General features: G+C 35.5%; 4 protein-coding genes across 4 annotated transcripts; all 4 read left to right on the top strand.

The window, feature by feature from the left end:
* The first annotated feature begins 1888 nt into the window (after positions 1-1888).
* LOC121249265 (replication protein A 70 kDa DNA-binding subunit B-like) lies at positions 1889-4945 on the top strand. The gene is made up of 7 exons (XM_041147978.1): positions 1889-2120; positions 3555-3706; positions 3794-4064; positions 4143-4239; positions 4341-4465; positions 4546-4624; positions 4795-4945. Exons 1-7 carry the CDS (start codon positions 1889-1891, stop codon positions 4943-4945), a joined length of 1107 nt encoding a protein of 368 aa, XP_041003912.1.
* A 4799-nt stretch (positions 4946-9744) lies between these two features.
* LOC121250909 (receptor-like protein EIX2) lies at positions 9745-13310 on the top strand. Its single transcript, XM_041150156.1, has 3 exons — positions 9745-9825; positions 9873-12988; positions 13153-13310. The coding sequence occupies exons 2-3, from the start codon at positions 9921-9923 to the stop codon at positions 13154-13156; spliced, it is 3072 nt and encodes a 1023-aa protein (XP_041006090.1). The 5' UTR covers positions 9745-9825; positions 9873-9920; the 3' UTR covers positions 13157-13310.
* A 2237-nt stretch (positions 13311-15547) lies between these two features.
* Positions 15548-20523, top strand: LOC121250910 (50S ribosomal protein L15). Its single transcript, XM_041150157.1, has 4 exons — positions 15548-16172; positions 18477-18560; positions 18637-18726; positions 19852-20523. The coding sequence occupies exons 1-4, from the start codon at positions 15783-15785 to the stop codon at positions 20113-20115; spliced, it is 828 nt and encodes a 275-aa protein (XP_041006091.1). The 5' UTR covers positions 15548-15782; the 3' UTR covers positions 20116-20523.
* Positions 20524-21421: 898 nt separating this feature from the next.
* On the top strand, positions 21422-24753 carry LOC121250911. The gene is made up of 3 exons (XM_041150159.1): positions 21422-22227; positions 22276-22553; positions 24351-24753. Exons 1-3 carry the CDS (start codon positions 22163-22165, stop codon positions 24614-24616), a joined length of 609 nt encoding a protein of 202 aa, XP_041006093.1. The 5' UTR covers positions 21422-22162; the 3' UTR covers positions 24617-24753.
* The last annotated feature ends 1818 nt before the right edge of the window (positions 24754-26571 follow it).

Below are 26571 nucleotides of genomic sequence, written 5' to 3' on the forward strand. Positions count from 1 at the left end.
TAAAAAAATCAAAAGAGGATCAATATCATTAAACACTCAAACATTAGAAGCCTGTTCTGTTGAACATTCAAATAGCGCAGAAGAATTTCTTCGGAACGAACAAATACTGATGGAAAAAAAGAAGAAATTGCCAACAGTTTTTTGTCGTGAATATTATTGTTTTAAACTACAAATGAGAGACACATATAGATCAATTTTATTATTATCTGGCCGTTTGCTACAACAATTTGTTGTTGACATGTACATTAAAATAGAAACATCGAGATTAGATTATTTCCGTTCAAAACAACATGAAATTAAATCAGATGTATATCAAGGCATTGTAGATAGTATTTCAATTGGAGAAACTAATGGTTCTAAGATTGGAAAATGCATTATCTTACCTTCATCTTTTATTGGAGGTCCAAGAGATATGCGTAAAAGATACATGGAAGCAATGGCTTTAGTTCAACGTTTCGGCAAACCTGACATTTTCTTGACTATGATATGCAATCCAAACTGGAATGAAATCTTAGAACAACTGAAACCACATGAAGAAGTTCAAAATCGTCCTGATTTAATTGCAAGAATCTTTAGAGCAAAGTTAGAAGATTTAAAAAATGATCTGTTCAAACAACAAATTTTTGGCAAAATTGCAGCATATGTTTACACTATTGAACATCAAAAAAGAGGCTTACCTCACGTTCATTTCCTAATTATACTTCAGAGAGATTGGAGAATTTATGCCCCTGAAACTTTTGATGAAATTGTTTCAGCAGAAATACTTGATAAAACAAGTAATTTACACTTGTATAAGGCTGTGGTTAAACATATGATCTATGGTCCTTGCGGAGTATTGAATCCAACGAATATATGCATGAAAAAAAATGGTATTTGTAAAAATCAATACCCCAAAGAATTTGCACCTACAACAACTATTGGAACTGCTTGTTTTCCACTGTATAGGCGTCGGAACAACGGAATCACTGCTAAAATTAGAGGACAAATTTTAGACAACCGATGGGTCGTTCCTTACAATCCATACCTTCTTTCCAAATATAATTGTCATATTAACGTTGAAATTTGTTCTACAATTAAAGCTGTTAAATATTTGTATAAATATATTTATAAAGGACACGATCGCATTGCTTTCAATATTATAAATGAAGAAAATAATGAACAAATTGATGAAATCAAACAATTTCAAACAGCCAGATGGATTACTCCACCGGAAGCAATGTGGAGAATATATGGTTTCACACTTAATGAAATGTATCCATCAGTTTATAGTTTACATTTACACCTTGAGAATCAACATTTAGTATCTTTTCGTGCACGCCAAAATCTAAACACTGTTCTAAACTCAAGTCTGTCGAATAGATCAATGTTAACACAATTTTTTTATAGGAATGAAATCGACGAAAATGCCCGAAACTTGTTATATAGAGAATTTCCTGAAAAATTTGTTTGGAATCCAGAATATAAAATTTGGACCCCAAGAAAGAAACAAATTGTTATAGGTCGAATTATTACAGCTAATCCATTTGAAGGTGAAAGATATTATTTGCGGATACTATTAAATCACATTAGAGGACCAACATCGTTTGAGAAATTAAGAACAGTTAATGGCATCGTCCTGCCAACATATCGCGAAGCAGCTACTTCACATGGTTTATTAGATAAAGATAGCAGTCTCGAAGATTGTTTAGAAGAAGCCTGTCTATATCAAATACCAAATAGTTTAAGACGTCTTTTCTCAACAATTTTAGCATATTGCAATCCTACAAATCCAAAAGAACTCTGAGAACGATTTGAAAAAGAAATGTCTACAGATTTTATTGCAAGAAACATACCATTAGGAACAGTTAGAAGAATGGTTTTGTAAAATATTGCTTCCACACTTGAATCCATGGGAAAGAATATAAATATGTATCATTTTGCTCCTACCGATACATTTTACGACGTCGAAGAATTTATCAATAGAGAAATTGATGACGAGCGAGCTGTCACAATTCTAGAAGAAGACCTACTTGCATCAAATTTCTTAAATTCGGAACAAAAGAATGCATATAACTTGATACTACAAACCTTACTGTCAAATGAATCTGATGCATTTTTCATTGACGGTCCTGCTGGTACTGGTAAAACTTTTTTTATACAAAGCGCTTCTAGCTACAATCAGATCAAAAAATATGATAGCACTTGCAGTCGCATCATCAGGCGTTGCTGCATCAATCTTACCTGGAGGACGAACAGCAGACTCAAGATTTAAGATTCCACTAAATGCAGATAAAGATAGCACTTGTAATGTAACCAAACAAGGAAGTCTTGCTAAATTGTTACGTCTTACAAAGTTAATTATATGGGATGAGGCACCTATGTCTACAAAATATTCCATAGAAGCATTGGATAAAATGTTACGAGACATAAACGATATAAATCTCCCTTTTGGTGGCAAAGTTATTGTTCTTGGTGGAGACTTTCGACAAATACTGCCTGTGATTCATAAGAGTACAAAAGAACAACAAATCGATGCAAGTTTGGCTTCTTCTTACATATGGTCAATCTTGAAAAAAATCAAATTAACAGAAAATATGAGAGTTAGATTAGATCTTGATTTCTCACAATATCTAATTGAAGTTGGCAATGGTAATGCTCCAATAACAATTGATGAAAATATCAAAATTCCACAACAAATGATTGTCCCTTATAACAACGAAGTTGAATCTCTAAATTTTTTGTTAGATGTTGTCTATGGGAATATGTCAAACTATTCAAACAATTTAACAGAGATGGCAAATCGGGCTGTGTTAACTCCAAAAAATCGATCAGTTGACGAAATAAATGCTATTCTCATTGATAGATTCCCTGGCGATATAATACGATATTATAGTTTTGACGAGACAGTCGATGCATCTGAACAGGGAATTATGGAAGATTTCTTAAATACATTAACACCGAATGGATTACCACCACATGAATTATTACTTAAGAAAAACTGTCCTATTATGTTAATTAGAAATATTAATCCTTCAGAGGGTTTATGCAATAGAACACGGTTGACATGTTGTAATTTTAGTCGCAATATGATTGATGCACAAATTTCGTCTGGCCACTACAGTGGTAAAAGAGTTTTTATACCTATAATTCCATTTTTACCAGAAACAAATGAAACTATTGGCTTCCCATTTAAAAGAACACAATTTCCTATTAGATTGAGTTTTGCAATGACAATAAATAAATCACAATGACAAACGTTAAATTTTGTTGGAATATATTTACCGGAACCTGTTTTCTCACATGGACAATTGTATGTTGCACTATCTAGAGCTAGAACTTCTGATTCAGTAAAATTGCTTATAAGACCAACATCAAGTACTATTTGTGAAATAGATTATACAAAAAATATTGTATATAGAAATTTCTTGAAATTAACAAATTCATTGTGATATAATGTAAGTGTTTAGATTCTTTTAATGTCGTTATTATTTATAAACTTGCTAATTTAATTTATTGATATTATATATTTTATGTAATGTATTAACATTTCTCAATTTTGTCTACTTTATTTGCAGTAAACATGCGGACTATCTATAGATCTATTAAAGATATCACTCAAAATACCAGAAATTGGAAAATAAAAATGATTGTTGCTGAAAAGTCACCAAAACGTGTGGCTCAAAATTCACCTACAAAGAATCAGAATTTGGTACTCATGGATGTTGAGGTATGAAAAAAATCTATTTCATTACTTATCATTGTTTTATTTGAGATTTAAGATTAAACAAATAAATTTATTTTTATATTTTTATAGGGAAATCGTGTACAAGCAGTCATTTTCGGGAAAGACATTGACCTACGTGATGACACGCTCAATGTATATCAATCATACTACATTGCTAATGCTTTCGTCAAACCACTGGATGCAAGACATAGAAGGGAGGCATATGAGCTTCAGTGGATAATTAATTCCCGAACCATTGTCGAAAATATTGAATACGACGAATCGCCGCTTAAACCACCAGATTATAATATTATTCCTTTCAATCAACTTGATATCTACAAAGATACAGATGCAGAAGTAGGTACGTATTATATAAATCTGTTAATATTTTTATATGTTTCTCTTGTTACAAAATAATAATAATAAATTTATAAATTAGATATCCTGGCAATAGCAATGAGCACGAATGCACCAAGACAGGTTAACACAAGCCATGGCAAATCATTGGTGCAAGACATATATGTGATCGATTCAAGGTATGAATATATATCTTTTTATATTGATAAAAATATTTCTACTTTAATACCTTAGAATATTTTTATTATTGTGAATCTAACATTATTTTTAACTTTTATAGTGTAAAGGTTCTACGTTTGGCAATGTGGAACAGATTTGTTCACGATGAATGCTCTGAAATTTGTAACATTATTATGGAAAAGCCAATTGTCCTTGGAACAAAAATCAGAGTCTCTTCGTATAACGGTATTTTTCCTTACTATTAACATCCTTATTAATTATTTATCTTGCATTTATATATTTATTTATATATGTTTGTAATGTAGGCTTATCATTATCGTCGCGACCTACGAGTGTGTTCACCATTGAGCCCTTTCTTGCATCTGCCATTTCATTGCGTGCATGGTAAATTATATGCCTAAATTAATTTATTATACTTCTTATTTAAATGCAATATAGATTTTATATTAACCTTTATCGATATATTAATATCTTCCAATATATTATCCTATATATTTAGTACATATTTGTTATTATTTAAATGTTTTACTCTATTTATCAATTTAATTGTCCAGGGCAACAGAAAACAACTCATTACTTGAAGAAACAATTGCCAAAAATTTGGATAGGCCAGGTGCATCAACTCCAGGCAGTTCTACCGATCTATTAGTGAAAATATCAGAAATTGTGGAAGCCTTAGAATCTATTCCAGCAATGATGGTATAATTTACATTTATCGTTTTATTTGATCAATAAAAATAATTTCTATACAATTGTTTATTTTTATCATTTTTGGAAATATAGAAATTAAATGTTAGTTTTTATCAAATGAAAATAAAAGAAAAAAATTTGCCATTTTTGCGTTATGAATTTGAAAAAATTCATATGTTTTGACTAAAATTATTGGTTATTCATTATCTTCAATTAATATGATATTATTACATGTTTATTGAGACATTTAATTGCTAATTTTTTTGCAGCGATCAACATTTATGGTTAGAGGGAAATTTACAATATCTGATCTGCATCAACCATTTTTTTACTTATCATGTGCAAAGTGCAGTAAAACCACTGGATACGAGAAAGATGAAGAGTTCTTATGCTATAATTGCAAAGAACTAACAACCGCACAGCCAAGGTAAATATTTATCGTGATATTTGAAAATTAACAATTATTACATTACAATTGTAATATATTATTTCGTAATACGAAGGAATAATAACTTATTTATTACTTATAGATCTCGTGTCTATTTGGAAGTATTCGATGACAGTGGCTCGATCGCAGTAGTGGCCTTCGAACCTACAGTTGAACGAATTCTTGATTGTACAACAACAGATATTGTACAACATATAGAGCAGGTAAAATTTATACTTTCAAACACATTTAACAAATTTAAGAAATTATTTTTTTATATGCTTTTTTCATTACAGGAGGATCACTCGTACATAGAAAATATTACAAATAAAATCCAAGATAAAGAATGGACGATCGTTTTGAGTGCATCTATGAACGAATTTGGGAAGTTGCGCCAAAATAAACTTAATGTATTATCTGTGAATGACATACCTGGGATAATAGAATAGTTATTTCAGAAATTTTCTTTTAGACTTCCAGTTATTATAATGTATAATTATAAGGAATTCATATGTAATTATGAGATAATTCTTGCTTTTTATTTGTAATTATGATGATAATGCATTATCTTCAATAGTCACTTTTTTATGTATAATAAAACATTTTATAATTATTAACATATTCGTGCAAAATCATACGTTGTGATTATAAAAATTCTACAAATTATATATATAATTATTTTTATAATCAATGTGAATCTTAAAATATAAATAAACTATTAGATTTTATAATTATATATATGTATATTAACCTATTTTTTTGTATTACATATTCTCCAATTTCATAAATATGATTTTCTAAATATTTTTTCTTCTTTTCACATTTGGGCACACGTGCAATGCACGTGTTTCTTTTTACTAGTATATATATATGCATGAGCAGTTGCGTCGTTTTCTTTGGACCAACCTCTCGCATGCATGCACGTGGTAATTAATTTTCTAGGCATGATTATTTTGGATGCATGGATTCGACTCCCCTTGAATATAGTTCAAATTTCCCAATAGTACTTCAACAACGTCACGGGTTTTTCGCAGAAGTTGTGATTATTCTAACTTATATATATATATATATATATATATATATATATATATATACACAATAGGTTAAAGTTGATGATCTATTGGAGTTATCTGCCAATTAATTCCAATTTCCAAGGAATTAGCAATGGTCTTGAGGTTAGCAGGGTTACACTACCCAATTCTAGATGATCAGCTTGGAGGTAGCTACTACTACTAGCAACCTCATTTAAAGTCTTAAGAGAAAACGACCCACGGACTATGACTTTTCACGATCAATTTTCTATTTTGTGGCGCTCGTAATATTGGATGCAAAAATTTAATTTTGTACATTTTTCGTCGTTTCATTTTGAGCGAAGAAGAATTCGTCACTAAAATCTACCTCATTTTTGTTGGATTATTTCAAAATTTCCGTCTAATTTGACTTTGAGTTCTTTTGAAGTTTCCCTCCAATATAATCTTTTGTTAGTTTGGAAAGACAAGCAAATTTTTAATAGTTTATAAGTGAATGAGTTTTATAATAAATAAATTGGAATATAATGATAGACATACAATAGTTGTGTCACCCAATGTGAAGTATTGACACCACGCACGGGCGCGCATTGCGTACTACGCATAGATGCTTTGGACGCACTTAGAACTAACTCATCGTCGCAAGTGAAAGAATTATTTTAATTCAAATGAAATGATATGTTTTTCTTCTTCTTTTACAGTTATTGTTAACTGTCAATGACAGTTATTTTACACATTTATGATAGAAACCGTTTTATTTAAATTCAAATGAAACAATATAACTGCTACTATTATATCTATTCATTCTAATATTAGTGTTAAGAATTTGCAATTTACACACTATGTAAATAGTATTGTATTCTTAGGACAAACTTGTCAAATTCTCCTTTGCCGAGCTTAATTTCGTGAGTGGAGGGTAATATTTTTCTAAGAGACAGACTAACAATCGTATCATTGTTTCCTATTTTCAATCTCTTTTGCTACTTTTTCCTAACAATTTTCTCCCGGTGAATGGGAAAGAACTACTGTATCATTGTCAAGAAAGACGACCTGTTTATAGTGTATGTCATAAACTTGGCATGTCTAATAAAGAAATACAATCAATACCTAAATACAAAATATTCTAACATTTAATATTTACAAAATATTACCATACCTATGTTCAGGCTACCCTTTCTTTTGACCATAACATCATCTCACAATAAAATTTCTTAAACCACAATCAACAATATATCTACTATATATATAAGTACAAATTGAGATGAACAATATTTTCGTCTAATAATGACTCATTTTTTTTTTTCATTTTGCCCCTGTTTCTATTTCCAAATTTCCATTTTGCCCCTAGTCTTTTTTCCATTTTATCCTTGCTTCTATTCCCAAATTTCTGCTTTGCCCCTAGTCTTCTCCCCCGCACAAGCCCCTCATCCCCTCTCCCCCGTCCGTTTCTTAGTCTCTTGCAGTGCGCTACCGCACGCCGGCGTGGCCAACATTACCCCACCCATTCTCTTCCCCTCCGGTCAGCGTTCCTCTACTTCCAATCTTAGCCCCCTCGTGTAGCCGTTAACCGCCACGACGGAATCCAAGCCGCGGCCAGTCCGTTTCTTCGTCCCTTCCAGTGTGCTGCCACACGCCGGCGTAGCCAATACTACCTAGCCCATTCTCTTCCCCTCCGGCCGGCGTCCCTCCCTTTCCAATATCAGCCCCTCTCGTGTTGCTGTTAATCGCCATGAGGGAATCCAAGCCGCGACCTTTTTTCGTTCCAACGCCGTCGTCACGCTACTGTTGGCCATCATCTCTTCACCACACCACCATCGGCCCTCCAGCCACCTAAACCACCTAACCTCAGCTCCGATCCGCTATCGTTGAAGCCCTTCTAGCTCATTTTTCAATTTCGGTATTTTGGCCTCCAACCGCCACCCACGGCCAACCACCACCACCATTTGCTTCACCAACACCTCTAAGCTCTTCCTTAGCCATCTCAAGTTTTAGTTGTTCCTATTCAAAATTTGGTCTTTTGAGATCCGCGGCCATAGTCCAAAATACACTGTTATGTTGTTGTGCCGCCACCTCTTACACCTCCTTGATCATTTGAAAATTACATTTCATCATTGTAAGTAATTTTTCAAAGAACTTTGTGATATTTGAATATATTTTGCATTAACAAATTTTCTATAGTCTAGTTGGTTGTGCCACTCTTTGAGTTCGAGGAGTATGAGGGTCGGTTGGATGTGAAAATATGTTGTTTATTTAATTAAATTATGCTTGCATGTATTTATATTGTGTTTGGCATCATGTCATTCATTGTATCATTTCTGCATACTCATGTATTGTGAATGAAAATTGAGTTTTCATGTGAGAGATGATTTTTGGGTATATTTGAAATGAATGGATTGAAAAGAATAAGAAAAAGGAAAGTAACTGTAGAGATGGTGATAAGCAGAGATGGTGGTAGAGTCTTGCGTGTGATTCCCACCTATGGTACACGTAGTAGGGATGGAGGTTAGTCCCGCCTGTGATTCCCGCTTACAATGCAAATTGTAGAGATGGTGGTAAGTCATGCCTGTGATTCCCGCCTACAGTGTTAGCGGTAGGAATGGTGGTAAGTAGGGATGGTGGTAATCCCTCCTGCGATTCCGGCCTACAGTGATTTGGGTCAAATAAATTAATGAATATTAAATAATATTCTTAAAATAATAAAATCATTTAAATAAATTAATTTTTTAAAATTATATTATTTTCGGAACTCCAAAATATAAAAAGGTTTACTTGAAAATTAGTCTTTGTTCAATAACACTACAAATACCTCATTTAAAATGATTTTGGTAAAATATTTAAAAGATTTTAGAATACTTGACTCAATTTAAAAATCATTAGCTAGATTTAAAATAAAGATATTAGATTTAAAATGCTTTTTTTTTAAAGAAATGTTATTTATCATCTCCACACCACATATTAATATGTGATTTTTTTCTTGATGTGTAAACACACATATTTAAACATCAATATATATATGTTTAAATTGAATGATAAAAATGAGAAATTATATGTTATCGTATAATATAAGAGATGATGAACGGAATTTTTTTTTTCTATAATTCATTATTTCTACTTTTTAAAGTAATTTCTTTGTTTAGAAAACAAAACATTATGTAAAATTAAATTAGACACACTTTTATATATTTCCTAGGCAATGGCTGCCATATTTGACTTGCTCACTTTTTCAACTTGTTTATTGGATCCGAAGTGACACGAGTGGAATATTATATATAATAGTTTTCAAGAAAATTTAGGTAATTTACTGTACAGAAAGACAGGACCACAATATTCTATAGCAAACCTATACCAATTTTCCAACACTTCAATTTTATATAGAAGTCGTCAATTCCAAGCCATTGACAAACTTTAGTAAATGAAAATATTGTTATCACACCACTCCTATTGTAATCATGGTGCATGGGATACAGCCTGATATTTGTCTCCATATATAGATAAACTAGGTGTTGCTTGATTCAGCCTTGAGAGTAACTTGATCATGGGGCGCTACAGCTCCCATATCATCCTTGCGCTTGCTGCTTTCTTCCTTCAAGTCTCATTCTTGTGTTGGGGTGCAACATCAAGTCTTGGCTGCATAGAAGCAGAGAGACTGGCTCTTCTGGATTTCAAAGACAGCCTCATCAATGGCAGCCTGAATCGGCTCTCTTCGTGGACAGGCAAAGATTGCTGTACATGGAAAGGAATTGGTTGTAACAATGACACCAGAAATGTCATCAAGCTTGACCTCCGCAATCCGGTTCATGCAGATTCGAATGGATACTTCATTGAAGTTTCCAATCAGTTAAAAGCCAAAGCCGTCAACTCATCTTTGTTGGAGTTGAAATATTTGGAGCACTTGGACTTGAGCTGGAACGATTTCATGGGAAGCCCTGTTCCCACTTTCTTTGGTTCTTTGCAAAGATTACGATATCTTAATCTGTCTAATGCACGCTTCAATGGAGTAGTTCCTGATCAACTCGGTATTCTCTCTAGGCTGCATGATCTTGATCTTAGTAGCGGTCCAAGTGAATATGATTTTCAGCTCTCAGTCCGTAACCTTCAATGGCTTTCCCGTCTTTCATCTTTGCGACGCCTCGACTTGAGCTGGTTGAATCTTCAGAACGCCTCTGACTTGGTTCAGGTACTCAACAAGCTTCCCTTTTTGGTTCATTTACGCTTGTCATCGTGTGGTCTTGGAAATCATGTTGATCTGTTCCATGATTATGTTAATTCCACGTTTCTTGAGCACTTTGATGTTAGTGTAAACAAACTTCAAGGTCCTATCCCTAATATTATTCAGCACATGAGCGCGCTCAAATTCCTTGATCTTTCAACCAATATACTTGATTCTACAATTCCTCTGTGGTTGGCTGACCTGAAAAGCCTTGTGCATCTCAATCTTGGCTATAATAACCTAAGTGGTGAAATCCCAAATGCTTTGGGAAACCTTGCTCCTCTCCTAGTGCTAGACTTGTCTTTTAATTCGTTTGTGGGAGGCATACCAAGTTCTTTGTGGAATCTTTGTAGCTTGAAAGTGTTAGATTTAACCATGAACAGATTGAATGAAACAATACCAGACCCTTCTAAAGATGCATCTGGATGCATTGGAAGCAGTCTGGAGAAACTGAGTTTGAGATGGAACAAGGTTAGAAGTCCTTTGCCCGATTGGTTTTCACAGTTTGAGAATCTAAAAATCCTTGATCTTGCAAACAACTCATTCTATGGTCCGATTCCAGCATCATATGGAAGATTGTCCAACTTGAGAATGTTGGATTTTTCTCACAATCATCTAAATGGAACAGTTCCAGAATCTTTTGGGCAACTTTCTTTGCTTGAGAAATTACTCATGTCCACCAATTCCTTGCGAGGAACCATGTCCGAACTTCACTTTGCTAACCTCTCAAGATTAGAAGAATTAGATATTAGTGTCAACTCTCTGGTTCTGCAAGTAAATCCTGACTGGGTGCCCCCATTTCAACTCAATTACATAAACATGAGGTCTTGCATTATTGGGCCTCAATTTCCTGCTTGGCTTCAATTGCAAAAAAGGATCACCACATTATATCTCTCTAACACAAGCATCTCAGATGTTTTGCCTCAGTGGCTTCCCAACCTGAGATTTTCCTATTTGGACCTATCCTTCAACCACATCAGGGGCAGGTTGCCAACATTTTTGAAGCCAGATTCTGTCTACATGAATCTGTACTTGAGTTCAAACAAAATCGAAGGCCCCCTGACAGCTTTTCCTTCTATTCTGAACAGATTGGATCTCACTGACAACTTAATATCAGGTCCAATTCCACTAGATATAGGCAACATGACACCTACATTGGACAATTTACTCCTCTCTGGCAATCAAATAACTGGTTCTATTCCAGAGTCATTGTGCAAAATAAATACCCTCCGAGTTCTTGATCTCTCAAAAAACAGGCTATATGGTGATATCCCAGATTGCTGGAGCGATTTCAAGATTTTGGTTGTTCTAGATTTTTCAGCCAACAATTTTTCTGGGGTCATCCCAATCTCATTAGGAAACGCAACATCATTGAAGTCTTTGCACTTGAGCAATAACACTCTCCAGGGAGAGCTGCCATCATCCTTGAGAAATTGTACAAGCATGGTTATTTTAGACTCTGGTGAAAATGGATTATCTGGAAAGATACCTAGATGGATTGGAGAGAACATGTTGAGCCTTGAAATTCTTCGCCTACGATCAAATAAGTTTGATGGCACTATTCCTTTAGAAATCTGCCGCCTCGCTGAGCTTCAGGTACTTGACCTCGCGCACAATAATCTATCAGGAACAATTCCTACTTGTTTTGGCAATTTAAGGGGCATGACAACAGGGGTCAGGACAAGTGATATTGGTATCTATTTATGGTCAACTACGTATGGAGAAAACATGGTTCAGTTCATGAAAGGGAGACAACTCGAGTACACCAAGACGCTGAAGTACCTAATTAACATGGATCTCTCGAGTAATACACTGATGGGAACCATCCCAGAAGAGTTGGCAATCCTTATACGACTACGGGGCTTGAACTTGTCCAATAATCAGTTGACAGGGAATATGCCTGCCATGATTGGCAACATAAGATCATTAGAATCTCTGGACTTGTCTAGAAACCAGCTTTCTGGCTCAATTCCACTAAGCATGTCTGCCCTGCCTTCACTAAGCCATTTGAACTTGTCCTACAACGACCTGTCAGGAAGAATCCCATCAGGCAATCAGCTGCAAACCTTGGATGATCCTTCCATTTACATTGGAAACTCCGAACTATGTGGCTTTCCGTTACCAAAGTGTGCAAGCAATGAGCCTCCTCCATCTCCCAAAGAAGTTGAAGATGAAGGAAATGGATCTGAAATGAAATGGTTTTACATCTCTATGTCTGCAGGGTACGTGACTGGGTTATGGGGAGTTCTTGGTGTCATGCTATACAAGAAGAATTGGAGAGATGCATATTTCAACTTTGTGGATGACGTCAAAGAGAAGACAATCTCAGCATTTAGGAAAAAGGAAGCCACATCAAGTAGAAGGTCCAGGAGCAACCACATGGAATGGAGCTGGTAAGCAATTGTATTTACCTACTGTTCATAGGAGGTTGCACTCTTTCATCCTTTCTGTATTTGCTCCAGTGATGATATCTACCTCATTTCTCTGTCAATGATCATTTCTTAGAAGCACATCTGTAATCGGCCCAATCTCATAGTTCTTGCATTTTGATGTATAGGTAAGCATTCAGGAATGTATTCCAACATCACAGTACATAGAAAAGCAGTGTATTGCCTGATTTTGGGAGTGCAAGGTCAAGTGGTCAAGTACCCGTTTTGCTGTCGATTAGCACGTACTCGGATGTTTCTTTCAGTAAATTATAGTTTCAATCATAAATTCAAAATTATCAAATAAAGAATCAGCTTCGTGCATGATGAATACGTTGTCTGTAAGCATCATGATTCATTCTTATCAAGAAGGGAGAAACAGAATGAAGCTGAAGTTATGTTATTTCCAACTCCCTCTCAAAAGGAATTTTGAGGTTAATGAGTTGCTGCAGACTGCACTTGGGAATTTGTGATTGTGCCAAACTAGACGAGAGAGATACATTTTTGCCTCTGAGCTAGCATAGCAGCGTGACACCTTAACTGACAAAAGCATTGAGACAGAACAATTGAAAGAATGGAGTTTGAAAAGCTTTAGATATTAACAAAATCTATCGAGTACTAGGCGTTCTTCTCACGAGAATTTTCAAACTCTTCTATTTTTGGTGGAAAGAATGTATCACATGGAAGACCTCCAAAAGGACATAATCATTCAAATCGATTCTGATGAGCTACTAATCTCTCTTTAGGCTATTTAGGTCTACAGGAAGATGGTGTCTTGATAAAACACAAATATTATCCTAATCACAGGCTAAAAACTCATATTTTTAACCTATTACAGACTAATATCTATATATATATATATATATATATAAGATTTATTACAGCTACTTAATTATGGTTTAGCGTCGGATAAAATCAAAGAACAGATAATATCAACATGGCCCTATCTTCCATGATTAATATCAACATGGCTCAGCATGTTCTATTCGATAGGGGTAAGAGAAAAATCCAATTCGGTATTCTTAAAAGAGCCATGCTACAGGGAAGCCCCCTGAGGCTCACGAAATGCACGAAATCCCACGTGGATAAGTGGGATTAAAATTGTAAAACACAAAAACTCTTTTTTCTCTACATTCCCATAGTCATTAACCTCCCAACGAAACTTTCTAAATTGTTCTTTGCATTCCTGCTGCCCTCCTCCCCAATGAAAGTAGGAACAAGTGCCTCATTGAGAAAACACCAGTGATTTTTATAGCCATGAAATTAGAAGAAATAGGATATTGAAAGAAAGAGAGAAAAACCATTTAGAAAAACAGAGTACTGGGCACGCACTACTATGAGAGCCTGTTCTAAGTGAATGCAAAGGTGAAGGACAAAATTAGAGTGACAAATGGATGGTGGAGGATTTAATGCATGCAGAACAGGTTGGTGGTGAGCATTACAGATTCTTTAAGCTAAGTAAGTTCAAGAAACTGACATCAAAAGATACTTAGAAAACTGTAAAATATAAACTTCTTGGAAGAACTTGAAGACAGACTTTTTCGAGACTTTTGGAAGGACTTTGAAACCCTCAAAGGGAATGGCTAATCTCTCATATTCCTTGAGTTTCAAGAGCCCTTGCACATGGAATTCTCATGTGTCTTAAGAGTGAATTTTGATCTACCTTGTAAAGATCTTCATGAAACCTTCAACTTGTTTTCAATGGTTGCCGAAAATAATGAAAATCGCACGAGTCCCCTACATGACAACAGAATGCCTATCGCAACCATAATATTTTTGAAGTTTTCCCAATTCAGAGAAAATTCACAAAAATGATAAAGAAAAACAAAGAAAAAAACTTCAATCTATATCTTCATACATTGACATTTTTTGGTAGTGAAGAAGACCCAACAAGTAATTGTGGAGAAGTTAAAACGTGCCCAGAGGTTATGGAGCACCTCTTAGAGTTTTCGATCGAGCCCTTTTTTTTTCTTGAACTGTTTTTGCCGAACACATTTAAGCAGCTCTCTCCCGCATGGTCGCTACGTTCTGCCATGAAAAAATGAAGAAAGAACGAAATGCACAGAAGAAAAGAGAACGATGGAGCAAGAAAGCCCAGGATTCAATTAAATAAGGGCAATATGGACATTTTAATATTGATGACATGGAGGGTGTGCGTTTCGTGCCCTCCTCCCGGCGTGCATTCTAGCATTTTTCTTTTTAAAAAATAGAGAAATCAGAATCAGGTCTTCTTTATTTAAAACCTGCTTGGCTCAATCAGATTTTCTCTTCAAAAGAAATGAGAGTTGAAGAGAAAGTTGACCGTACTAAATCATGAAAAAGAAAAATAATATTTATAGTCGTGCGTAAACATTTCATAATAATTTTGAAAAAATAAAATAAATACAGAATTTATGAAAAAAATTAATTTTTTAATAATAAATCTTATTTTTTTTAAAGTGTACGATATTTTTACAATAGACAAGTGTAGCGTTATTCTAAAGATAGAAATTCCCTTGCCGTTCGATGTAGAACGATCACCGGTACTCAACGCAAGAGCAAAAGCAGTAGCGCACTGGATCCCAACCCATACACAGCTCCCTAAAACCTCAGGAGGCTCCTCCGCCATGGCTACCCAGCCTACGCTAGTTACACTACCATACCAGACTACCAGTTCACCAGCTTGCATCAACCCTACACCCTCGAAATGCCACCCACAAAAACCGCTAACCCTCAGCGAATTTACTGAAAAATTAAATTGAAACAGAGAGTGGAAAGAAACATGCTTAGAAGAAGACTCGCTTCCCTCGTCTCCTCTTCAATCCTAATTCCTTCATTACGCACCAAAACCATTCCCCAACCCCAGTCCCTGCAGTTCGTACAGAGACCTCTGCGTATTTCTAGTGTTAACCATAATGGGCATCTGTGTTTTGACGGTTTTAGGGCTTACAGCCTTCTGAGCCTGAACGATCTAAGGGATAAGGTGCCCAGGAAGCAGAAGACGAGGAAGGGCCGAGGGATTGGGTCCGGGAAGGGCAAGACGGCTGGGAGGGGTCACAAGGGCCAGAAGGCGAGAGGGTCTGGGAAGCTCGGATTTGAAGGGGGTCAGACCCCGCTTCGCCGGCGGTTGCCTAAGCGTGGCTTCAAGAACCCATTTAGCCTTACTTTTCAGGTACATTTGGAGTATTTTGTTTGTTTTAGTTTTCTTTTAACGTTTGTTTGGTCGCTGAGAAAGAGGAGTAATTTGAGGAGAAATGGAATTTTAGGCGTGTTTAATGATTTCTCTGTATTTCGTAAGGTAATACTTCTTTTTTGTGTTTTTTTTTTTTTGGGGGGGGGTGGGGGGGCTTCATTGATATTTAGGTTGAAAGTATGATGGAGCAGGTAGTAAGTTGAGCTTTTTTTGTTCCTTTTCCATAAGATGATCGGACATTATGGTTGGTTGTCTTTCTGAGAAAATGGTGGGAAAGCGAGGACACTTGAAAAACTAGCTTTTTTTTTTTTTTTTTTTTTTTTTTTCCTTATAGTTTTGTATCTTTTTGTGGATTTGAGATTTGTATTAATGATGGCTTTGGAATTGAACGAAAGATGAAAGTGAAAGAAGGAAACAGAAATGAGTGTAGTTGTTGCCTTTCTTTTTCTGTCTTTAAGCTCTATCATTGAATTCGTATGCGAATTTACAGTTTAAACATGAAAAATAATGAATGTAGATCCAGCTCAGGGTTGGTGAAATACTGAAATCCTGATTTGCGGATAATGATTCTTAAATTAAAGGGAGTGCTCTTGATTTAGTAAATATCTCTTATTCTAGTGTTTTTCAGTGGTAGCATACAGTTGGTTGAAAATTTGGTATATGGCATCTTGAGCATTGCTAGTCTATGATATTGAAATTTTCAATATCACACATATGCAAACAGATGAAAATGTTATGGCATATGGGAACACAGTACCACTAAAACTTTTAGTGGTAATGAGGAATTTTTTTTTTTTTTTAATTTTTTTTATAAGTAAGAATGAATTTTATTGAACACCTAGTTACAAATTAAGAACTGGGAAAAGATGCAAGAAAATCATGAACACTAGTCCCATTGAATACAATAGCCAAAGCCTAGAGAAATAAGGTGTGGATAAAGAATCAGTTTGTCCAAAGTCAATTTTCAAAGCTCTTCCCGTTCCTTTTAAGCCGAATGCATCACATGAGACATAAAGGCATCAAATTCTATACATAAGCAAAATGAGAATTACCTTGAAGACCTCTCCAACAAGCAAAAGCTCCACAACCTTCCTAGGCATAACCCACGCTGATACAAACCTTCTAAAAATCTCATCCCATAATACTCTTGCCACCTTGCAATGAAGTAATAAATAATCCACCAATTCACCACATTTTTTACACATATAGCACCAATTCATAACAATAAGCCCACACTTCCTTAGGTTTTCAATGGTCAGGATTTTCCCAAGAGAGGTCTTCCAACCAAAGAAAGCAACCTTGGAAGGCACTTTACTTCAAATGCACTTCCAAGAAAAGAATTATGATACTTAGCAAGTTATTTGTTGAAAACATGGGAAATAACCTTTTTTAACTTACTACCATTGGAATATGTTAATCTAACTGGAGTCCTCACATCAGTTTATCATTCCTAACTTTCGAGTGTGTGTAATGGAAATAAATATGACCTGTGTACTTGGGCTATGCCTTGCATTTTTAACAATATTATTGATTATTTATATAAAATAGATTGGTCACTTTTTCCATGTTAGTTGATAAAAAAAAATTGATCAAATTGAATGCTCAAATCCAGCATTTTAATAGCCATATTTGTTATCGGTCAGTATTTTAATAGTCATTTTGAATATGGTATTATTGTATATAATACCACTCTTTCCTTCCTCACAGAAATTCACATGCGGGAAAACTCCTTGCTAAGGGCCTATGCACCCCCCCGGGTTTAGTTGGGACTTTGTTCTCAGACACATGGTGCCAATCAAAAAAAAAAAAAAAAAGAGAGAGAGAGAGAGAGAGAAAAGAAATTCACATTACTGATACTTATACCTCTTTCAGCATTAGAATCTTCTTTGTAAATTCCATTTTCTTATTTTTGGAGTTGTTGGAATGCCAGATGTTTTGGTAAGCATAAGAACAATGTGCTATAAGCGGGATTCAGCTTGGCCTGCCGTCGTGCTTTTGGTTTGAGCCATGACATTTGAACGTAAAACTTCTCTCTGGCTAGTAGAAAACAGAATAATACTAATAGTGATTGATAAATGATAATGGTCTCAATGTTCAAGGAATCTACATGTGGAGCCTAGGGACCATTATCAACTTCTCCTTTCCTGTATTATATAGAATAAGTTGATTTATTTTGATGTTTCTCTTTGAAAAGAGGGTTACAGTAGTGTTTCTTTCAATTCACTTCCTGATAGCTGATTGTGTATAAATGCCAATCTTACAAATCTCTATTTTTTTGGGCAGCCAGTAGGGTTGGGGAAAATTGCCAAACTTATAAATTCAGGGAAAATAGATTCTTCTGAATTAATTACAATGAAAACACTCAAGGTACAGTGACTTCTTCTAGTTTTGAACCATTCTTTTCATTCTCTCTTGCTCATTCTGGCTATAACTATTACAATAGGATACAGGGGCAATAGGGAAGCAGATAAAAGATGGAGTAAGATTGATGGGGCGTGGTGCTGAACAAATAAATTGGCCAATTCATCTGGAGGTATTTCTTTATTTCAGGTTTTCTTCTTTGTATACCGACTATGCATTTTCTGTTATATGGCTGAGGCGTCATTGTTGATTTGCTCTTTTCATTGGTTGATCTGCTGTCATTTGATGTTGCTTTTGTTGGTTGGATGATGCCGATATCGACCTGGTGGGTTGAGAGTGCTTTTGAATCAGTTGACTTGAAAAAAAATGATATCATCTACACGTACATACGTACATATCTATATGCTACTTTTGCATTGATGCTATATAGGATGGCATCACGGTGTAGAAATAGATGGTTTCATTGCATTTGCATTGTGTTCGGAGAATCGTATATCAAATTATTTTTTATATAATTCTCATTTTCAAATTTGAAAGGACTAGTTATCCCTCAAGAGTGAGCTATAGACTTAGGTTGCATTTGGATGTTGAGTTGAGCTGAGATGAGTTGAGTTCTTTATGAATAGTAGTAGTGAATTGAGATGGTGGTGTGAGTTTTGTAGGAGCCACCTAAAATGAGTTTAGATGTATTTAGATGTGAAGATGAGTTTAGATATATTTATGAGAAGTTGAAAAAGGTTGTGGGTCCCGCGTGTAAAGAGATCTTGAGTTGAAAAAGGTTGTAGGTCCCATGTGTAAAGAGATCTTGAGTTGAGTAATGTTTAGTGATTTGAAAATTGTGTATTTGGATGTTGGACTAGGCTTAAATTTGAACTTAACTCAGATGAGCTCAGCTGGTTTCATGTTCAAAACGTAGCCACATCTTGGTTTTAACTTGCATTTGGAGTTCCTTGCATTATATAATATAACATTCTGATAGGTGAGGTATCCAGGGGTTACACCCAAGGGGTAGGTCTGAAGGCTCCTGCCTTATTTAATTTTAGTTTTAGGTATCTGTTAAGCAGGAGTGTTGGCGACTCTTGGGGTTTACCATAATTTCTTTTGTGTTACGATTTTCCAACAAGACATCACATGCTCAAGTTGGGTAACCTTTCTATAGTTCATCAGGGCATCTTCATGCGTGACAAGTTTGTCAAGAAAGTATAAACACATGCATTTTATCGTGCATTTTTTGTTAAATCACATGTAGAGCACTCTGCATGGATTCCAAAATCATACTTACGTATGAAGTTCACAGGTCTCAAGGGTCACTGTTAGGGCAAAGGAAGCAGTTGAAGCTGCTGGTGGGTCTGTCAGAAGAGTTTATTACAACAAATTGGGCTTCCGAGCACTGCTCAAGCCCGAGTGGTTTGAAAAGAAGGGCAGGTTGTTGCCAAAAGCAGCTAGGCCTCCGCCGAAACAAAGGGATAAAGTTGATAGCATTGGCCGATTGCCTGCCCCAACCAAACCTATACCGTTTTCAGTTGATGAGGACATATCCTCCAGTTCATCTGCATACTAAACCAACCAAAGTTTGTTGGCTCATTTGAGAATTTGTATTTTCATGCTGAGCAATTATGTTAGCTAATTTGTTCTTGTCGGAGTTTAGATGGAGTCCTTCCAGAATCTTTGCACAGGGCTAGCTTTTGCTCTGCAAACCAAATTCTGATCGAAGACAGGGCAAATATTTTTTGAGCAAATCAACAAAGCCAAGGAAGCTTGTACTCTATCATTTGTCTACATTATTTCAATTTTTTTTTTTAAAAAAAAAAATTTATATCTTGGACATTTTGTTGAACACTGGATCAACGTATCTAGACACATTTGGGTTCTTAGTTTCTTGATTAACTAAAACCAGTTTGATGTATAGAAACTAGAAAGTTTTACTTGAAGCAATTATTTCAGGCAGTTTGGTGCCATTCATTTAAAATTGCCCCCACCAAAAATGCCTCGTATTGGTCTGGATTGTCCATTATACTGCTCTAACCTGAACCATTACAAGTTTAAGGATGATTAACTTGATAAATGTTGCTTATGTAAAGAGAGCATTGGGGGCTTTTTTGTTATGTAGGGTTCTACCCTGAAGGGAGCCCTTCCAGGAATTCTCAGACGGTCCAAAAGCTTGAACCCAAGCCGAATAGGGGTTTGGAAATGGTTTTCAGTTAGCAATAGACGCCCCTCTTTAGAACCTCTCTAGTTGTGTCATTGCCCCCAAGTGCAAAAGATTAGATCTGCCTTCAACTCGACACGATATCAAATTTGTTTCCTAGTGCCAAAAATTGCTCTCATCTTTGTGCTTTTGCTTTTTTACTTTTATAATTACCTAATTGCCCCTGCTGCCTGCCATGTCACCTTTGGATACACAATTGGTACACAGCTTTGCTTGTACCCAGAAGAATTGATATTTTAGTGATAGAGAAATTTTAAAAATTTTATAGTTAACACGAATTTACAAAAATTGCAAGACTAGTGTAAGGATTGGAGGAGTATCCGATAAATTTTAGGATATGTTTAAGAATACAATTGTTTTTAAATTATTTTATTATTATTTATTAACAATTTATTATTATTTATAAACTATTTCACTTCATAGATATTTTTAAGTTTTTAACATTGAGAAGGAGTTTTAAGTTAAGTTTAGACAGTAATGTAATCTCAAATAATCTGTAAATAGTAAAAAAATAATAATAATAAAATATTAAATAATAAAGAATAATAAATAATTATAAAAGATAAATAAATAACAATAATATAATATTAAATAATAATAGAATAATCCCACCATCCAAAGATTGGATGTTAAGCTTCCCAGGGCCAATAACGTTAATCTCTCTCAGCTACACAGCTGTCATATAAACCCTTCATTCCCCGAGTTACACCTCTCTCTCTCTCTCGCTTCAGGTGTGGTCTCTAGGGTCTCTTCCTAAGTTTCCTATTATTTGGTCTGATTTTTCTTGGGTTTTAGGGTTTTTGTTTCAATGTTTATGGATGTCTCTTGAGGTTTTAGTCTCCCTGTTAAACCTTAGCTGGTATTTCTACTCATTTTGTATGCTAGGGTTTTCTTGGTTTTATTTTTTTCGTTTTTGTATGTCGGCTTACAATCTGGGTTTACTCTGTTAGGAACAAAATTTGATTTTTTATTTTTATTTTTCCTTTCCATTGTTTCGTTTGAAGGTCTTATTTGCAGCAATTGGGTCATTTCGGAGTTGTTATCTGATATATATCCCTACGCGTTAAGCGACTCTGATTTCTCATCGATTTGGTGAAAGTTTATCGCATCGTTTGTCTGTTTTCCTTAATTTGATATTTTTCGTTGGGGGGTTTTAGGCGTTTTCAGGATATTCTTAAAATCTACTAGAGCTCTGTCCCACGTTAATCTTATCTGGGGTTCCTTTGAAAAAAAATATTAGTTGGTTGATTTGTGTTCTTATTTTTTCCAATCAAACAATTCAAACAAAAGTCTAACACTGCTACTGTCTTCCACCAAAACAATCAACAGACAATACCTAGAATGTGACTGGAATGGAACTTTACACAAAAATACGGAAAAAATTAAACCGTCGAGTCCAATGCCAAAACAAGATCATCCACCAGAGCCTCCCCCCAATTCTTGTAACCAATATCATCAAATTGGTGCAGTTTTGGTTTCACTAATCGCCCGCTGGGGGGGGGGGCTGCTTTTCATTGGACATTTCTTTTATTTTATTTTTCTTTTTGGTGTAAAGCCTCTTGCATTCTATTTAGAGTTAGAATTGTTTTGGTGGAAGACAGTACTGTGGGACTTCTTTATGAATTATTTGATGGGAAAAAAATCGCTGCTGCCTCTGGGGTTTCGATTTCATCCAACCGATGTTGAGCTGGTTATGTACTATCTAAAGTGGAAAGTAATGGGGAAAGAGTTCTGTTTTGAAGCCATTGCAGAGGTTGATATCTACAAGTTTGCCCCATGGGGTCTTCCAGGTATAAGAGGAAGAGTCTTACATGCATGTTTTTGTTGCATGATGAACGTATTGTGCTTTCGGGGTGTTTCTTACTGTAGTTTGCCTTTTCCTTCATCAGATATACCAAGCTTGAGAAGTTGTGATCTTAAATGGTACTTATTTTGCCCAGTGGAGGAAAAAAAAAAAAAAAAAAAACTCAAATGGGGCTAGAATGAATCGCCCAACTGAAGTTGGGTACTGGAAAATCATCAGAAAGGATAGGCCTGTTCATCACAGTTGGTTTGATAAAAACTTTGATTTTTCACAGTGGAAAAGCACCACAAGGGGAACGAACGAATTGGGTTATGCATGAGTATAGACTGGAAGATAAGAATATGGCTAATAAAGGAGTTATTCAAGTAATGCTTGGTTATTTATCACTTATACTCGTTTCTTGGATCAAAGTCATATATATATATATATATATATATATCTTTGTGTGTGTGGTTATACTTCAGAGCCACATTTTTTTACAAACCAAAGTTCTATCTGATACACACCCATGCACATGACCACACACACATGCACATGGAAGTTCCGTCCTTTTTAGTTGTTTTAGTCATGCTTCAGAAATTGGAAACTACCTTGTTTTTGGTTGAGGATTAATTACTTGTCAGTTTAATGCCAAGTTGTCAATTCTTTTTTCATCTTAATTGAAATTACCTTGGTTTTGGTTTTGGAATTGACAAAAGGAACTATTTCTAGCCTCTTGCGTTTCAATTGCCTGAATGCTATTTTTTTTTATAGATTAAAAAGGATAAAATGTTGTCCTATCTGTTTGGATGCTGCAACTATAGATAATACAGTTTGTCCTCCCCCCCCCCCCCCCCCCCCCCCCCCCCCCCCCCCCATATATTCTTAGCAACGGTGTTTTTCTCTGCATCATTCAGTCCATTCATTTTGTTTTTTATAAGTATCATTCAGTCCATTCATTGTGAATGGTTGGGAGACATAACACAGCTAGTTGAAAACCATTATCTCTACTTAAAGGTGGTTCTTGTCGATTTAATTTTTTGTTTTGTGGAACCCATCATAATATTGATATGCATTTAGGGGATGTTTGGAAAGTTTTTCATCTTATCTCATCTCAGTTCCTTCTCAAATATCATTCAAACACAAACACCTTCAAACTAATCATTACAACTTTTTCAAACTAATCATTACAATTTTCCCAAACTTTCAAATAAGAAAAAAACAATTTAACTTTTTTAAATCTCAAAACAAAAATAATATTAAAAAATTATATTCTAACGATATTTTAATTTTATAATATTTTTTATTCCACTTTTACTCTCTCCTTTCCCAAAACCCTATAAATATTTAACTCAAACAATCTCACTACTATTCACAAATCATCTTACTACTATTCACAAAATTCATCTCATCTCATCTTATTCCCCAAGCATCCCCTTATTCCATCCCGTATTATCTATTAACTTCTCCTTTAGAATTCTTGTTCACCAATCAAAAAAAGTCTGAACTACCCTTTTCCCATCTGAAAATAAAAATGGAGCAACAAATACAATAAAGAAATAATTCCATCTTGGCTTTACCAATATGAAAAAAATAAAACTAGATGGGAGTATCACATATTAGTTATCTTTTGAATCTTTTGGTGGTGCACTGGTGCTTTTGGTCACTGTCTAGACGTTATTCCTAGTTGCTTTTCCTGCATATACAAAACTGATTGATTATGGTGTTATGGTGCTTATATTTGAATTCATTCTTGTGATGGTTTTTGTCTGTGAACACGCAAGTGCTTTGTATGATTTTCCAGAAGGATGGCCTAGCCCTAGGAATGGTGCCCAATACGGCACACCATTTGAGGAAGATTGGAATGACGACAATGAAGTCAACTGTGTAGAAGCTGGCCCTTCTCTTTGTTTTTCTACACCAACCTGTGTGCTGCCTAGTGACTGTAACAGTTCAGCTATCACGTGTAACCTTTTTTGGATAGCATTTTTTCTGAGTCATGTTTACCTCAAACTATGGCATCTGACAGCAAGGGTCTTCCAGCAGTTCCCACTAATGATATTGTTTTAGAGGAGTTATGTATAGTTCTTGGTGATGGTGATATTCTTCCAGCAGGGCATGCTAACATTGGTGATAATGTCTTATCGATCAAAAACATATTGGTGATAATGTCCTTTCAAGGCTTGCTTCCTTTATGGAAGACGACACTTTGAACTCAAATGAAGATGACAAAAATAAGGTGGGTGATATTCTTCCAGCAGTGATTACTACTAATGGGGATGATGCCCTTTCAATGCTCGCTTCCTTTATGGAAAACAGCACTTTGATCTAGAATGAAGATGACAAAAATAAGGTGCGTAAACTTTTTATGTGTGATTCCTTGCAGGTTGGTTTCTTAGGGTTGTTCTTTCTATTTGGTTTGTAATTCTTTGGCTTTCTTAGTTTGTGGTTGGGTCTTTTAGTTTTTGATACCTGGGTTTTGGTCTTTATGTTTATTTGTAACCCCCAGATGTCTGGTTGTAACCACGGTTTTCCTCCGCCAAAAGTGAGGGTTATCAATAAAATTGGGGTACCATCCTCTTCTTAAAAAAAAAAAGGTGCGTAAACTTCTTTGCCATTTTTTTCCTTGTGTTTTTCTGAAACATCCAGACCCCAAAAGTGTGATTTTATAAATATTATTATTATTATTATTATTATTATTATTACTACTACTATTTTATTGTTATTATTTTATTAGATATGTTTTGAGGTAGTAATTTGTTTTGAATAGGATTTCTCTACTGTTAAACTATACGCCTCTTTTATTTTCTGTTTGGTCTCCCAGATTGGGTAGGTTCCTGATTTGAAACTAACCTTCAACTCAAACACTTCAAAACTCTTATATCCTCTTAGTATTTCTTTTCTTGTGGGAGTAGTTTTCCAAAATTTAGTCGAATTCAAACCTCTCCAGATCACTCACGATAGCTCCCTACCCCTCATCTATAAAACCCACGAGACCCTTAGCAAAAACCATGAAACTCTCACACACTAGCCACCATAGCAGCCTCGGCAGACTGAGCGAAACCCACAAATTGAGACACCTACCTCGCCGGAAACCATCATTGAGCATGCCGACGGTGAGCCTTACTTCCTCCACTATGTGCGTGACCCATAAGTCCTCTGGGTCCTTGTTTCTCCCCACCGAGAATAAAAACAGCCCCTGCATCTGTTCCCAGGCACTGTCAACCACATCAGGTAACGTCGGACCACCTCCCTGCGGCCACAAAGATCGCCGACCAGCCCAACCCCATCGAGCTCACTCCTTTCTGGTAAGCCCACTGTCGTCCGCCACCCTCCCCTCCCTCTATTTTCGTCGGTTTGATAGTTCCTCTCTCTAAACTCTCTCTCTCTCTCTCTCTCTCTCTCTCGGCGTTGCACCATAGGGACCCTCCAACTGCATCGCCGGTCCTTCCCAGCCACCTAGAGCCACCATGCATCAGCTTCTCCTCTCGATGAGCATCACACGGCCATTCCATTCATCTGTTAGTCTTGTGTGTTTTAATTTCCAGAAGAGTAGCCACCCTTGAGTTCATAAGGGACCCTTGGGCTTGCCCATTCGACTAGTGTTTCCTTGAGTTGGTACTGGGCCTAGTTTTTAAATGACCTTGTTGGGCTTATTTCAGAAACTATAATAATTTAAGTAGGTGAATTTTGGGTTGACATAAACTGTTTTATTGTTTTAAAGTGGGCTGGTGGTGCTTTACAAAAACCTGTTTTAGTGATTTTAATTCGGCCAAAGTTTTGCATGAATAATTATGAGGCCATTAGACACAATTTTTATAAAAAGTATTTAAGGGATTTTAAAGTATGCTATGAAGCCTATTATTTTAGTTAAGTTCCATTATACGTATCTAATTACGTAGAGTATTACGACTCGCTTTTCTAGGAAATTAGTAATGTCTAGTACCTCATATAGGTAACACGCCACAAAGTGGGAATTAGGAAGCGGTGTTAAGAGGTAATTAGTATGATCATATAATTGCATG

The sequence above is a fragment of the Juglans microcarpa x Juglans regia genome, chromosome 2D, assembly GCF_004785595.1.
Source record: "Juglans microcarpa x Juglans regia isolate MS1-56 chromosome 2D, Jm3101_v1.0, whole genome shotgun sequence".
Classification (NCBI taxonomy): Eukaryota; Viridiplantae; Streptophyta; class Magnoliopsida; order Fagales; family Juglandaceae; genus Juglans; species Juglans microcarpa x Juglans regia.